This window comes from Lynx canadensis, chromosome F2, assembly GCF_007474595.2.
Source record: "Lynx canadensis isolate LIC74 chromosome F2, mLynCan4.pri.v2, whole genome shotgun sequence".
NCBI lineage: Eukaryota > Metazoa > Chordata > Mammalia > Carnivora > Felidae > Lynx > Lynx canadensis.
The window spans coordinates 35,041,490-35,057,163 of NC_044320.2; the positions used below are offsets into that span (position 1 = coordinate 35,041,490).

The 15,674-nt window shown below is 41.8% G+C and overlaps 1 protein-coding gene across 5 annotated transcripts in view; it reads left to right on the forward strand.

Moving 5' to 3' along the window:
- Window positions 1-10,247: 10,247 nt before the first annotated feature.
- Window positions 10,248-15,674, forward strand: part of UBR5 (ubiquitin protein ligase E3 component n-recognin 5) — a 137,982-nt gene continuing 132,555 nt past the window's right edge. For 4 of the 5 annotated variants that reach the window (XM_030304075.1, XM_030304077.1, XM_030304079.1 and 1 more), the window contains exon 1: window positions 10,251-10,371. In XM_030304075.1, the coding sequence (XP_030159935.1) occupies window positions 10,310-10,371 (62 nt within the window). In that variant the 5' untranslated portion in view covers window positions 10,251-10,309. Of the gene's footprint in view, window positions 10,372-15,674 lie in introns of all 5 variants that reach the window. The other variant, XM_030304081.1, reaches the window with a different exon arrangement.

The following is a 15,674-nucleotide window of genomic DNA, read 5'->3' on the forward strand; positions in this document are numbered from 1 at the left end:
GTACATATCAACCCGAATTCACTGCACTGCTAGAGGAAGTATACAGTGACACAACCACTTTTCTTTCCTTTTTTTGAATAATAAATTTATTAAGGTATAATTAATATATCATAAAGTTAACCGTTTTAAAGTGTAAATTCAGTGGTTTTTACTATTTCACAGAGTTGGGCAACCAGCACTGATCTAATCCCAGAACATTTTCATCATTCCACCCCCACCCCCCACCCCCCCCGCCCAGAACCCCGGGTCCATAGTTGTCGCTTTTCCATTTTCTCCTCCTCCCAGGCCCTGGCAACCACCTCGTCTACTTCCTGTGCCTTTATGGATTTGCCTCTTCTGGACACGTCAAGTGAATAGAAATGTGCAATATTTGGTCTTTTGTGGTCTTCTGGCTTCTTTCACTTATCACAGTGTTTTTCAAGGTTCATTCTAGCTGTGGCAGGTATCAGTGTTTCATTCCTTTTATAGCAAATAATATTCTATTCTGTTGATATACACATTAACTTATCCATTTATCAGTTGATAGACATTTGAGTGGTTTCCACTTTTTCGCTCGATTAGAATAATGGTACTATGAACATTTGTGTACAGTTTTTATGAGGACATAAGTTTGGGGACATACCTAGGAGTAGTCTTATGGTACTGACTTTTGAGTAACTGTCAAAGCTGTCGAAATGTTTTCCAAAGTGACTGCTTCATTTCACAACCCAATCAACAATGTATGAGGGTTTCCATTTCTTCATGTCCTCTCCAATGTTCACTGTTGTTTGTCTTTTTTGTTTTCACCATCCCAGTAGAAGAGAAGTGTTATCTCAGTGCAGGTTTGATTTGCATGTCTCTAATGACTAAAGATGTTGAGCATCTTTTCATGTGCTTATTGGCCATTTGTATATATTCTTTGGGAAAACATTACTCACATCCTTCGCCTATTTTTTTTTTCCTCAAGATTTAAACATTTTTTATTTGCCAGTATGGTGTATGGTTTATCTGTGTCTGGAAGCTTGACTTCATTTAAGACAACTCAGTGCTCTCTGATAGTCTTTTTTTTTTTTTTAATCTTTTAGAGAGAGCATGAAGAGGGGGAGGCAGAGGAGAAGAGTGGGGGGGAGAGAGGGGAAGAGAGAGAGAGAGAATCCCAAGCAGGGATAGCTGATAGCCATCAGCTGATAGCAAGGAGCACAAAGCAGGGCTCAATCCATGACCTTGAGTCATGACCTGAGCCAAAATCAAGAGTCAGACACTCAACCGACTGAGCCACCCAGGTGCCCCCTCTTTGATAGTCTTCACTCCTAATCTGAGCTTTAATTGTTCAACCTTCAAAATCTTTTTTTTTTTTTTTAATGTTTATTTATTGTTGAGAGACAGAGAGAGACAGTGCAAGCAGGGGAGGGGCAGGTAGAGGGACACAGAATTCAAAGGAGTCTCCAGGCTCTGAACTGCCAGCACACAGCCCAACTCAGGGCTCAAACTCACTAGCCGTGAGATCATGACCTGAGCCAAAGTTGGATGATTAACTGACTGAGCCACCCAGGCGCCCCTGCCTTCAAAATCTTTATTTTCCTGTAGTTTCCAGACTCAGCCCTGTGATGGAACAATCAGGAGTAAAACACTCTGCCTTTTCTCTGCTATGTGTTACCATTTCTACATCTTCACAAACCTGGCTTTATCCTTTCTCATTCTTCTTTCATAAACTGTAGCTCATTACAGCCTTTTCTTTCCCTTTATCCATTTGTCAATTGGATTTTGTCTTTTTATTGTTGAGTTGAAAGATTTTTTATATATTCTGGATGCTAGTCTCATATCAGATAAATGGCTTGCAAACACTATCTCCCATTCCGTGGATTGACTTTCTACTTTCTTCATGGTGTCCTTTGGAGTACAAAAGTGTTAAATTTTAATGAAGTCTAATTTATCTACTTTAAAAATTGTATGTGCTTTTGTCGCTAAAAAACAATTGTCTTGAGGTTACAAAGATGTGCTCATATCTTTTCTGCTAAGAATCTTAAGGCTTTAGCTCTTACATTTAGGTCTATGTTCTATTTTGAGTTAATATTTCTGTATGGTGTGAGGTAGAGCCATTTTTCTTTTCTTTTTTTGTAGTTTAATGGTTTTATTAACACAAATGTGAGGTGCACATAAGCTGTCTGTCTATTCATTTTCTTGCTGTGCAGCCTGGCATTGGGTTGGGTGACTCTGACAGCCAGCTGGGATGCTCTTTCTGCAATGGCTTTGTGGTTCTTGGAGGAGACACTGTGAACAATCTCCGCACAGTAAGATCTGTTACACGTCAGCAGCACTTAAACTCCTTGATGTTGTGGACTAGGAACTTCCAGAAGACACTGGGAAGCACGTGCTTTGTTTTCTTGTTGCTACCATAACCAATGTTGGGCATCAAGATCTGTCCCTTGAATCTTTTGCACACCCTATCGTCAATGCCTCTGGGTTTCAGCCAGTTGCGCTTAAGTTTGACATATAGGTCTGACGTGCCAGATGAACTTCTTGGTCCTCTTTTTAACAATGTTGGGCTTCACCAGAGTCAGCCATGATGCAAAGTAATGGATGGCTGCCACCTCCACAGGCTGAGCCATTTTCTTTTTAAAAAATCTTCCTATAATGAAATTTAGCACACATATAGAAAAGTACACAAAATAAAAATGTATAGCTAAATAGATCACCATAAAATGAACATCCTGTAACCAATATCCAGGTCAGGAAATAGAACATGGTTAGCATTCCAGAAGGTCCTCTGGTGCTGCTTCCCAATCAATATCCTCCCTTCCCCATGAAGTAATCTCGTTTAAAGTAATCTCATTTGCTTTTCTTAGTTTTACTACCTTAGCATGCATCCCCAACAATATAGCTTGACTTTGCTTATTTTTGAAGCTCATATCAATGGAACTATACCATCTCTGACTTTTACTCAACATTTTTTTTTTTTGAGATTTATTCAGGTTTTGCAAGTAACTGTAGCTCATTCATATTTATTGTTGTATGATGTTACTTTGCATGAACATACCATATTATTTTATTTTTTTAAGTTTGTTTATTTATTTTTAAGAGAGAGAGCCAGTAGGGGAGAGGCAGGGAGAAAGGGAGAGAGAAAGAATCCCAAGCAGGCTCTGCACTGTCAGAGCAGAGCCTGATGCAGGGCTTGAACTCATGAACCGTGAGATCATGATCTGAGCTGAAATCAAGTCAGATGCTTAACCAACTGAACCACCCAGCTGCCCCCATAGTATTCTATTTTTGATGGTCATTGAAATTGTTTACAGTTTGGAGCTTTTATAAATAGTGATGCTATGAACATTATTTTTCTTGTCTCTTGGCACACTGTGCATGAACATATATTGAATATAGCTTAGAGTGGAATTATTAGACATGTGTATGCTTCACCCTCACAGAGAATGACAGTTTTACAAGGTGATTGTTATCAGTCAGTTAAAGCTCTCACTAGCTGTAAATAGAGTCCTTATTCCACACTGTCCCCTGACCAACACTTTTTATTACCATGAACAGTTTATTTATTCATTTATTTTTTATTTAAATCCAAGTTAGTTAACATATAGTGTAATAATGATTTCAGGAATAGAATGTAGTAATTCATCACTTATTTATAAACATCCAGTGCTCATTCCACCAAGTGTTCTCCTTAATGCCCCTCTCCCATTTAGCTCATCCCCCCACCCAACACCCCACCATCACCAACACTTTTTATTGTCTATTTGATTACAGTCATCCTGGAGGGTGTTTAGTAGTATTTCATTGTGTTTTAATTTGCTTTTCCCTGATGGCCAATGAGGTTGAGCACCTTTTCATATGTTTATTGCTCATTTGAATAAGTGAGCATTATTTGTATTTCTTCAGAGGAGTGCCTATTCTGGTCTTTTGCTCATTAAAATATTTTTTGGTACTCTCTGTTTTACTTTGCTATGTAATTTCTAGGAATTTAAAAATATATTCTGGTTATGAGTCCTCTGTTAGTAATATGTATGCAAATATCTTCTTTCATTCTGTGGCTTATTTTTTCAATTCTTAATGTTGTCTTTTTGATGAACAGAAATTCTTAATTATAGTATAGTCTAACATAATGATCTTTTTTCTTTATGATTAGAGCTTATATGTCCAGTTTAGGAAATCTTCCTCTATCCTAAGGTCATATATATATCCTTTTATATTCGTAGAGATTTTATTATTTGCCTTTTACATGCAGATCTACAGTCTACCTGGATTTTTGTGTATGATGTGGGTAGGGGGTTAAGTTTAATTTTTTCATTTTTTTTATTTTTTTTATTTTTGAGAGAGAGAGACAGAGCATGAGCAGGGGATGGGCAGAGAGAGAGAAAGACACAGAATCTGAAACAGGCTCCAGGCTCTGAGCTGTCAGCACAGAGCCCGACACGGGGCTTGAACTAGCAAATCACGAGATCATAACCTGAGCCGAAGTCGGACACTCAACTGACTGAGCCACCCAGGCGCCCCTAAGTTTAATTTTTTTTTAAATAATGATTTCCAATCATCCCAGCACAACTTATTGCATACTTTTCTTTCCAAACTTCTCTAAAGTGCCTATGGTGTTAAAGTCATGTGTTTATTAACCTTTGGTCAATGTCTGTGCTATTTATTATTTCATTGATTTCTTTGTTTCTCCTTACATTTCCATATAAGTTTGAAAAACAATTTGTGAAGTTCCACTGGGGTGGAGAAAAAAGTGTCAGAATTTTGAGATGATGCTAAAACTATAGATTAGGGAAGATTTACAACTTCGCCATGTTAGCTGTACTAGCCCATGAGCATGGTATATTCCTCCATTTATTTAGACCATCTTTGATTTCTTTCAAAAATATTTTAAAGTTTCTATGTAGAGGTTTTTACACATATCTTTTTGAATTTGTTCTTAGATACTAGATATTTTATGGTTTTTATATTAAATGTATTTACCAATTTTCATTTTCCTAATTCTTTTTGGTTTTTTGATATATAAAAACAGCTCAAGTTTTGTTGGACATTAACCTTATTTCTGATTATTTTGCTAAACCTGCTTATTCTAATTTTTTATATATTAAAATATGTCCTGTGAAAATAATGATGCTTTATATCTTACTTTCTAAAACCTATATATATCCTTTAAGAGATGAACAGGTTTTATTGGGCTCAGATCGGAAGTCTGTGAGTCTTGAGGACCTCTGTTTATTTGCTGGTTTTCTTCCCTATGTTGTCCTTGGCCTGTTTGAGCTACTCCTTCTGTAGTGAACCTTGGCCTCATTGTACTTCTTCTTCTCCAGAGTGGCTGTCAACATTTGGTACTTCTGGTCAACCTCGTAAGTCAGGTGCCTCAAGTAGACAAACTTATGTGTGGGCTTCAGACACACAGATTTAAGGAAAAATAATCACTTGCTTTTTCTTGTCAAACATCTTGAGGTGTTCTAAAGTGGCCTGGAAATGCTCTATCTTGTGGGGCCACATGCATTGCACAATCTACCTAAAGATGTGCTTGGATATCCAGAAGTAGTAGGGACCATAGGATGGGTTGGTGTCTATGTGCTTGTGGAAGAAGTCCAAAGCCTGGTACCTCCCCCTAATTCTGTAGAAGTTGTCAGAAATGTTAATATTCTTATAGTGCATGACCACCACTTTCCAGTCCAGCACTACCTGCCTGGTCATTCTAGCCTCCAGGTGATCCTGTATCAATGGTGTCAACCATTGATCACCAGCACTATCCCTCTGTTAACTTTGGCAGCTGCCTTGGAAAATTAATCCCTATAAAATTTTTTTCATATCTTATTGCACTAGCTGGAACCCTAGTGCAATGTTGAAAAGGAGTGGTGAGAACAGACATTCTTGTTTCCAATGTTAGGGGGAAAACTCTCAACATTTCACCACTGTAGAAGATGTTTTCTGTAGGGTTTTTAGAGACATCCTTTATCAAATTAAAGATGTTTCCTTCTATTCATAGATTACTAAGGCATTTTCTTCACGAATAGTTATAGAATTTCAGCATTCTCTTTCTTTCTCTATTGAAATGATTTAATGATTTTTCTCCTTTCTGTTAATATGGTGAATCACATTTGTTGATTTCCATGTTAAATTATCCAACTTATTTATCATCCACTGTCCTTGCTATATATCCTGTTGAATTTGTTTTGCTGATATTTGTTTAAGATTTTTTCATAGACTTTATTTCTTAGAGCAGTTTTAGGATCTCAGCAAAATTGAGAGGAAGGTACAGAATCTCCCATGTACTCACATGTATAGCTTTGTCTGTTATCAACATCCCCATACCACAGTAGTCTATTTGTTAAAACTGATGAATCTACACTGACATATTATTATCACCCAGAGTTCATACAGTACATTACGATTCACTCTAGGTGTTGTACATTCTATCGGTTTAGACTGAAATTCTATCAGTTTAAAATGAAATGTATCCACCCTTAAGAGTTATTATACAGAATAGTTTTACTACCTTAAAAATCCTTTGTTGCTTTACCTGTCCATCCCTCTCTCTACTAAGCTCTGGCAACCACTGATCTTTTTACTGTCTCCACAGTTTTGCTTTTTCCAGAATGTCATATAGTTGGAATCATGGAGTATGTCACCTTTCAGATTGGCTACTTTCTCACTTAGTAGTATGCATTTACTATTCCTCCATATCTTTTCATGCTTGATAACTCTTTTCTCTTTAGTGCTGAATAATACCTGTTGTGCAGATATACAACAGTTTACTATGCATGCACCTACTAAAAGACATCTTGGTTGCTTACAAGCCTTGGCAGTTTTGAATAAAGCTTCTATAAACACCTGTGTACAGATTTTTGTTTGGACATAAAATTTCAAGTCCTGTGGGTAAATAGCAAGGAGTATGATTACTGGGTCATATGTTAAGAGTATGTTAGTTTTGTATAAAACCACCAGACTGTCTTCTAAAATGGCTGTACTATTTTGCATTCTCATTCTTGTTGCTCTACATTTTTGCCAGCATTTGGTATCAATGTTTTGGATTTTTAAGCCCCATTGTTTAACTCAGTCAACATTCATATACCTACATATTTTCTTCTCTTTTCATACTTTTTCATACCTTTATGCCTATCTGAGCTTACACTGGGGAATCATTTTCCTTTTGCTTAAACAATACTCTTTAATATGGATTGACTGCCAAAAATTTCTCACATTTCTTTTTCTTTCTTCCTCTCTTCTTTTTTGGAAATGTCTTTATTTTTCTTTCATGCTTTGGCCTTAGGAGTATGCTTTGCCCATGAGTGTGGAAAGCGTAAAGTGTCAGGGATTTAACCCAGGAACAATCCTCAACCACCGAGGTATGGAGTTGATGGATAAATACCTCTAGCTTCCTCCCTACTCAGTGAGATAATTCTGAGATGTGTTCCCCCACTGTCTCTCAGATTGTCCCCAGTGGGATTGCATTCCTGTTGCCCACAGTGGTAAAACATGCATCAGCCCATCTTTCATTGAGCTTTCCCCCTTTCCTGTCTCATTTCTCTGTTCATTTGTTTTGAAAAGGAAAATTAGTCCAAATTATTAGAAAAGAACCCTCCTCCCCCTGGTCTTCTTTTCTGGGTTGTATTGCACTTTGATGCTTCAAAGAGATTCTGCTTGAACCCTGCTTATTGCCATTCTCTATCTGTATTCCCTCCTCCCCTAGGTGATGGGCTTGCAAAACTCCATGCCTTTATTCTTGTTTTTCTGTCTGCAAAGTGGGACCCACTAACATGTTGGAGCTCTGCAAGAGGAAAATTTTCCCTAACATGCCAGCCTGGGATAACAAAAAGATTGCAATGCCAAGATGGTCATCGAAGACCAAATGTGCAGTTTCAATAAGTGAGAAAACTGGCCTTCACCCGTGAGAGAAAGTCTCAGAACTAGGAGACTAGGGGTGAGTAAATCAAGGAAACAGAGTAGAAGAACAATGAAAAGATGAAAAAAGACAGATTTGGAAGAAATAAGCAATGTGTGGGTGTGGTGTGGAGTTTGTTCAGGGGCAAATATAAAATGAGTGAGCTTAAGCTAGATATTTTATTTGCCCCGAACATTCTTGAAAGCTCAGCTTAAATGACTTTTCTTAATTGTCTTGGCTTGAATCACTTCCTCCGTTAACTTCCATAGCACTCTTATTGCATTTATCATATCACATTTTTCCTATGGCTTTGAATAATCTGTTCCTTTTAAATTATTAACTGGATGGCAGCTGTGGTATAGTGGAAAGAGCAATGTAATCAGAGTTAGATGACCTGGGTTTAAGTCTCAGCTTCAACACTTAACTGCACATCAGTGTTCTCATCTATATAATGGGGATATATTATTTACCCCACAGTGCGTTGAATATTAAAAGACGTAAGTATATAAAGTCATACATAGTGAACACTGTTGACTAATAAAAGCTTCCATTTGCTGAGCCTACCAAGTGTTATGAACTGCTCTAGGTGCTTGACAAACGCTATCTTACCTAGACCTCATCACAACCCTATGTAGATCTGTTACTATGGGATATTTTACTAATGAGAAAAAAGACATTATGAGAGGCTAAATAATTTAAGCAAGGTCACATAGTTAAGTACCACAAACAGGACACAAATCCAGTTCTGTCTAGCTCTAAAACTAGCAGTGTCCGTTGGTCTACCCTGCTTCCCTTCTGCTTGTGAGGACTAAATACCAGCCTTGAAATCACTTTTTAGTCTAAACTAATCTGGGCCAATTTCGAAGCTGGTGACCTACAAAACTGTTCCATTATCTGTCTCAAGGGGGTACCTACTCTATCCTGATTTATAAATAAATTTTCATATATTTTGCTCAAAAGAAATTCCTAAGCAAAACTGTGCAAATGCAATGCATTAACAGAAAAATAGGGATATTTTACCTTAAGAACTTTTCCCAGGACCCCCGATTTAATGAACATCTACACAAATTGCAGACGGAGCTTAATGTTTTTACTCTGCTTTGAAAGGGGGTACTTGATTTTTTGAAGGTGCTATGGAAGCCTTTGAGAAGAAAGCTATGAACTGGTTCCTTAGAAAAAAGGAGTTCCCTAGAAAAAAAGATCCATTCAAGAATTTGCCGTATGACCCAAATGATCATGAATTGAAGAACACCTTTGTAGAAGAGGTATTTTTCATTAAACTCATGAATCATTTAAATCAGTAAATTAGTGGAAATTTCCATTTTGTTTTTGTGCGAGTGATGGTGTTGCTGGGGACATTGGGGAGACTAGGGTGATTAAAGAAGTTGCTGCAAAGTCAGTTCTCTGATCCTACGATAGGACCTTCTGGAAAGGTCCTTACATAACTACCTTACTTCTCCAATAAAAAGCTGTGCATTTCTCGCCCCTTAACTGATTTTGCACTTCCACTTTAAATGTAATTGCAGATGAAGGACTGGAAACAACAAAAACCCCCTAAAGGTCCGCAGAATAATTAGGGCTGCCCGAGGGAAATCAGAGCGAGAAACGCAGGAGCCCCTCTTCCTCCCACCTCCCCGGGGACGCACACTTAGCCTCCCTCCCAGACTTCTTCCCCGCCCCAGCGGGCTCCCCTCCGCCTCCTCCTTCCCTAACACGTGCTCTCCGGAACACTCACTCGGGAGCTATCCCACCCCCCAGAGGGCTGGGCTCGGGGCCGAACGGACCAATCCGCACGCGCCTTACAGCGCCGTGGCCCGACAACGTTGAGCCGCCCAATCGAAAGGGCCTTACCGCCGTTTCCGGAGCCCCGCCCCCTCGCAGCCGTGCCCCCGCCCGCCGGTCTCCTCCCTCCACCTCCTCCTCCTCCCGTTCGCCCCTCCCCCGCCGCTCGGGAGCGGAGCCTGCGAGACGGAGAAACTGGGGCAGAAGTGAAGATGGCGGCGGCGGTGCTGGCGGCGGTGGTGGCGGCGGCTTCTCGCCAGTGACGCGCGGTGCGGGCTCATCTCCTTCCCCACCTCCCTAGTCCGGACCCCGTCCGCCGCCGGGACCACACCGTCCCCGCAGCCCGCAGCCCGTCCCTCTCCTCCCTCCCCAGTCGCCCCCTCTCCCGACGCCCGGTCGCCGGCGGCGGCGGCGCGCCCGGGTCCCGGCCGCCGGCCTCGCACTCCAGCGCGCTGTCGCCGCGGGAGCGAGTGGCGTGTTGATCCGCCCCGCGGACCGCCGGGGCGGCGGACACACGCCCGGCAGGGAGGCGGCGGCGGCCCCTGCGCATTTGCTTCCCTCCATTTGGGGACTGGGAGGCGGCGGCGGCAGTGGGTATTGGGGAGGGGAAGGGGGTTGGGGGGGGTGGGCGAGAGCGGGAGGGGGCCGTCCTCGGGAGGAGGACTAGAAGGAAGCACCATGACGTCCATCCATTTCGTGGTTCACCCGCTGCCGGGCACCGAGGACCAGCTCAATGACAGGTAATAGGGCCGGCGGGCTGGCGGGCGGGCGGGGGGAGGGGCGCCTCCCCGCCCTCCCCTCCCCCACGGGGCCGCGCCGCGGCGGGCGCCGGTATTTACGCTCAGGCCGGCCGGCTGGCGGGGGGGGGGGGGCTTCACTGCTCCCATCTAGGCCCCTTCCGGGGCAAACTTCTGGTCCCGGGGGCTCGGGGTCGCGGGGGGAGCTCGGTGTGGACGGTGCCCGCGGTGTAGACGGGAAAAGCGCGCTGCAACCTTTTCCCTCCCCCCCCCCCCGTCTCCCAACGAGGAGCCGCGTTTAACTCGGCGGAGATGGGGGGGGGGGAATCCGGCTCCCGGGGGGGGGGCGGGCTGTAATTACCGCCCGGCCCAGGCCCGAGGAATCCATATTAGTCAAAGTTGAATTGAGACAGACAATGCGGATGGGGGATGGTGGAGGTAAAAAGAGAGGGAAGAGGAGAAGCGGGGCGAGGGGCCCCGGGGTAGACTGGGTTCGCCCGGGTCCCCGGGAACTGTGTCCGGTGGGGAGATCTGGACCTGCTAAGCCTAGAGATCCCGGGGGAGGGGGAGGCTGATTCCTGGCAGATCGCGGGGGTGGGGGGTGGGGGGGTAAGCGCCATGATTATTGTTATTATTATTAAATTTGAGCTCCTGCAGTGAGGTTTGCCCGCCCCGGGAGGGGATGAATTCAGGCGGGGGTGGGGAAGTGGATTGGATTCCCTTTGCTCTCCTTCTTCCGAAACGGGTCTGGTAAGCTCCTTCTCCCAGCCCCTATGGTGCGAGCTTTTTTGTTTCCTTTTTTATTCTAATGATAGTGTTTTCCTGAGTTGTAATTTGACAGCTGAAAACCGTGCGTAGAGTCTAAGGAAAACTCTTACGTTTGCAGTTCGCAATGCTGCTTTCTTCAGCTGTAAATTTCTGGGATGGGTTGCTTTGGGTGGAGGAGGAATTATGATTTTTTTTTTTTTTTTGTCTTTAATAAGAAGGCTGTTTTGGCTGTGTGGATTCCTCCCTTTGCCTCCTCCACCGTTCCCTGCCAGTTTAGGATATTGAATTGCAGGGCCACATGCTCTCAGGGAACTAAGATAAAGCAGGAAAAGTTCCTTCACTGTTGCAAAACAGAGACTCGGAGAAGGTTGAGGGAGGCCTCCATTAAAGTAAGTCTTAGAATTTAGGACTCTGATCTGATGATGGGCTGATAAATATGGGGCCAGAAAGTGGGGCATTTTAAGCTTCCCTCTCCCCCGATAATATAAGTTGCTTTCTACTTCTTTTGAGTATAAAAGGCCATTTGGACCCGAGTTTATAAGTTAGGTATGATTTTTGCTAAGTGACTGGGTGACATAAGTTGCGTGACGCCCTGTTTGTCGAGCGCTTCCCGGAGGGAGGAAGAGGCCTAACTTGCTAAGATACTGGCCTTGGTCTCCGAGTATCTATCCGCCTCAGGTGCGGGGGACAGCTTCTCATCGGCAAGCTGGTCACTCAGTTTGTGGCACTGGGTTCAGATTTGTCTAATCTTTGCTGTAGCTATATTGTATTAACACGTTTGTGTAACTTTTGAAATCCTTTCTGAAAATATTAGCCATTTGGAGTTGTCACATAGTTCCTTTAAATACCGAAATAAGTTTTGTCATTTATTTTGACATTTTATGTGATCCTTACTCTGATTTTATTTCATTAGAGATAGAGATCTTTTTTAAGATTTTAACATAAGATTTTTTGGTAAATTTTGGAACCAGGCTGGTAGTGAGGATAGCTCTACTGTCATTCATAGAGCAAAGTTGATGGTGCTTGTAGTGTAACTTGGCTTGTGACTTAGAAAATTGAACCAAGCAGGAGAGAAGTGGGCCATGTTTTCTATATTAGTCCTGCTTTATATATACCAAGAATCCTGACTAGCTTACTCAGTTGACTGTGCATGCCAAAACCTATTTTGCAGTTGTCTTGGGCACTTTGATTCATTTTTGAGCATTCCTTTTGCTTCAGCTTGTCTGAGAAATTTCCAAGTAATGTATCCTTTTTAAAGCTACCTTTTTTTTTTTCCCCCATTCCTGGGGTAAACAAGTAGTCTTGTTTTTGATTCCTGTAATGTCAGTATACAATATTAAGAATATTTAGGTCATCTTGAGTTTTCATTTCATGAAATAGAAGTGGATTTGATTTAGTTTATAAAATGTGTGCATCGAGGTGGCAGATAATTTGACAGATAGGAAACTGTCATCCGTAAAATTTGGGGGACATAGTTGTGTCTGGTAGCAGTAAAGAATGGTTTGTTGAGATTTGTGAGGACAGCATTTGAGACAGGCCTGCACTCTTGATGTAGCTGACTTAGGATGGAGCTGTTCTGTGTCTCCCCTTCTAAAGGAAGGATCCTTTTTGCATGCCTAGTTGCAGAGTAATAGGACCAGACTATTGCTGCATTGCTTGAGAAACATCTGTTTACAAAACAAACTGGCCTTCTGGAGTCTTTTAACTGGAATCAGAAGCTCAGGATGTTTTCATCTTTAGATAAAATCTTTACCAAGATTGAGTAAGTTTTGGTAGTAGAAAAGAGTGTACTACTCTAGCTTGACTTTTATATGAGAAATGTTGTCTGTAACAGAAATGAAGTGATAAATGATAGTTTTGGATGAAAAATAAGTAGACTTTATTCTATATATGAAAAGCAGTAAGATTGGACAGGGAGTGTGATACTGCAAATAAATTGCTGAGTTAAAACGTATGGGGCCTCAAAACATCAATATTTCCTTCTCCAAATAAGTTTTCTTTAGAAAATAGCCACATCCTGTTAAAAATAAAATATTCAGTTCAGTGTAATGGTGTGATGTATCAAATATCTAAAAGGTACTTAGCATAAAAAAAAGTGTGCTTTTTTCTTTGCCTTTTCAAAATGCTGATTCTTTAATAGTCTTTGTGTATCGGGTTAAAATCTTTGATTATTGCCCTGGGACACCAAATAATGAATGTAGTTGGTGAATATGGGTGGGGGTGGCTAGGGCGGAGAAGAGGAATTCAGAGAGCCTGGGATGTTGGTTGTGGTTTCCAGAGTGATTACAAGGTTCCTGGTGCTGAGTGGCTGGCCCTATGCAAATATTCACTGTTGAATTGAAACCATCCCTGCTCATATACTTTTGTGACATTTTGATTTTCTCTCTAGTGAATTTCTTGAGTTAGTGCTATGTTCCTGCTTAAAGTCATTGTTTCAGAGAAACAGCAAAGGGATACCAAGAATATGGTTCTGCTGTGGAGACCGAGGGAAGGGCTGGAAATGCCTGTTCACTAAGATCTCCCTAAGTGCCAAAAAAGTCCCATAGACTGGTCTTTCACTAATGAGTTGAGAAAACAGGCCCAGAGATTCGCAGAATTTATCCAGGGGCACACAGTGGGCTACTGACAGATGAGGTCCACATGACGGGTCTTTTTTTTTTTTTTTTTTTTTAAAGTCCAGGTCTGTTTCCACTTTTCCACATAGCCTATATTCTGGGATATTCCTGCCTTCTGAGGTATTGCAGCCTTAGAACAGGCATCTGTCTTAGAGTTTTGATTTCCCCTTCCTCTCAAGTCCTCCTTTCACTTACGCCTTTTGTCAGGTGGCTGACCCTCTTAACCCTTTTCTAGAACTAGCCTAAGAGAGGCCTTTTTAAGGTGATGTGGGTATGCCATGACTTGTCCCTGTCCTGAATTAATCCTCAGGATGTAGGTTCGTTACAATAGGAACCAGTTCTCATTGTTTGTCTCTGCGGAATTTTCCTGTGAGCTTTGCTTTTTTGGCATTGTAATGTGTTGTGCAATCAAACAGTCTTGGTTGAGATTGTCATATCAAAAGGGTTTTTCTTTAAGGAGCTTCCCCTTCAGGGGCTGTAAGGCTGCCAGGTAAGATAATACAGAGAGGAGTTTGAAATGTGGAATTCTTAAATCTGGGTTTGTTTCAGCCAGGCTACTTAACATGGGTGGGTGAGTCATTTAACCACTTAGAACCTTACTCCCTTGTGTCTCCCTCTGCCGCCAGCACCTCAGTCTCTAAATCAGGCATAGTACCCATCTCAGGGTTGGTGAGAAACAGCTGAGATAGTGGGTAGGAAAACAGTTATAATGTAGGTTCTGTGGAAAATATGAAGAGATGGTTACTTTTAACTGCTTCTGTGTGTCGTCTGAATTTCACATAGAAAAGCAGGAAATCAAAGGGATTGCTCTAGAATGTCCTTAGCATTGATACAAAATCCAGACCCTTAGTCTTAGATCGCGGTTTCTCAACTGGATGCTGTTTTGCCTCCCCGGGGTATATCTGGCAGTGTTTGGCGATACTTTTGATTGTCACCGCTGGGGCATTGCTACTGGCCTCTAGTGGGTAGAGGCCAGAGATGCTGCTAAACGTCGCGCAGTGCACAGTACAGCTCCCACACCAAAGACTTACCCTGGCCCAAATTCTAGTTGTGCTGAGGTTAAGAAATTCTGTCCTCGATTATCTTGAATACATGTAGAGGTAAAAATAAATAGAAATGACTTTTGTGAAGAAAAATCCCAGCAATGCAGTTGTTAGTCTTATAATGTGACTATTTACAATTAAAATGAAAAAGTCAGCTCCTTGGTAACACTAGCCAGATTTCAAGTGCTCTGTAACCACATGTAGCTAGTGGCCACCCTATAGGACAGTGCAGATACATATCCGTGCCTTTATCACTGAAAGTTGGCTTGGACAACAGTGAAGTAGAAAGTGCTTTTTTGCACAGGCCATTGGCATTTAGTAAGTGGTCCTGATTTTCATTAGGAACTGTTGGGTTTTAAAGACTCAGGGTATTCTTGCCCTCTCAGTAGGAGCTTGAAAATGTGCCAGGGGTTACATGGAGGTGAACGAAGGTTGTGATGGGCAGATGTCATAATGGTCGAAAGCTGTCTGAAATTTCAGTACGCTACACCAAAAAACACAAGTATTAGTCTGTGTGGGATAGAGCATCACATCACCAGACCAGAGGGGAAGCTCACTGTTTATTTATTGATCGATTATTGAGATTGTTACCCAGACACAGTAATACTAGAGGACTGTGCTGGGGAAGTACAGGCAAGTTTAACTGAAATAATTAAATGAAGTTGATTAAGGAAAGTAAGATAAAGACAGTGTATGAAATAGCCAAACAAAGTATTGATAATCAAAACATACAGTGGCAAACCAATTTTATAAATCAAGAAATCAGTGACTAAATCGCAGGCTTAGGAGTAAACAGACACACTTGTGAAGGAAATTACACAGTACACGGAAGTGCAACTGGGAAAAATGGGGTGAATTTTAAGAGAGACCAGGCTTTTCC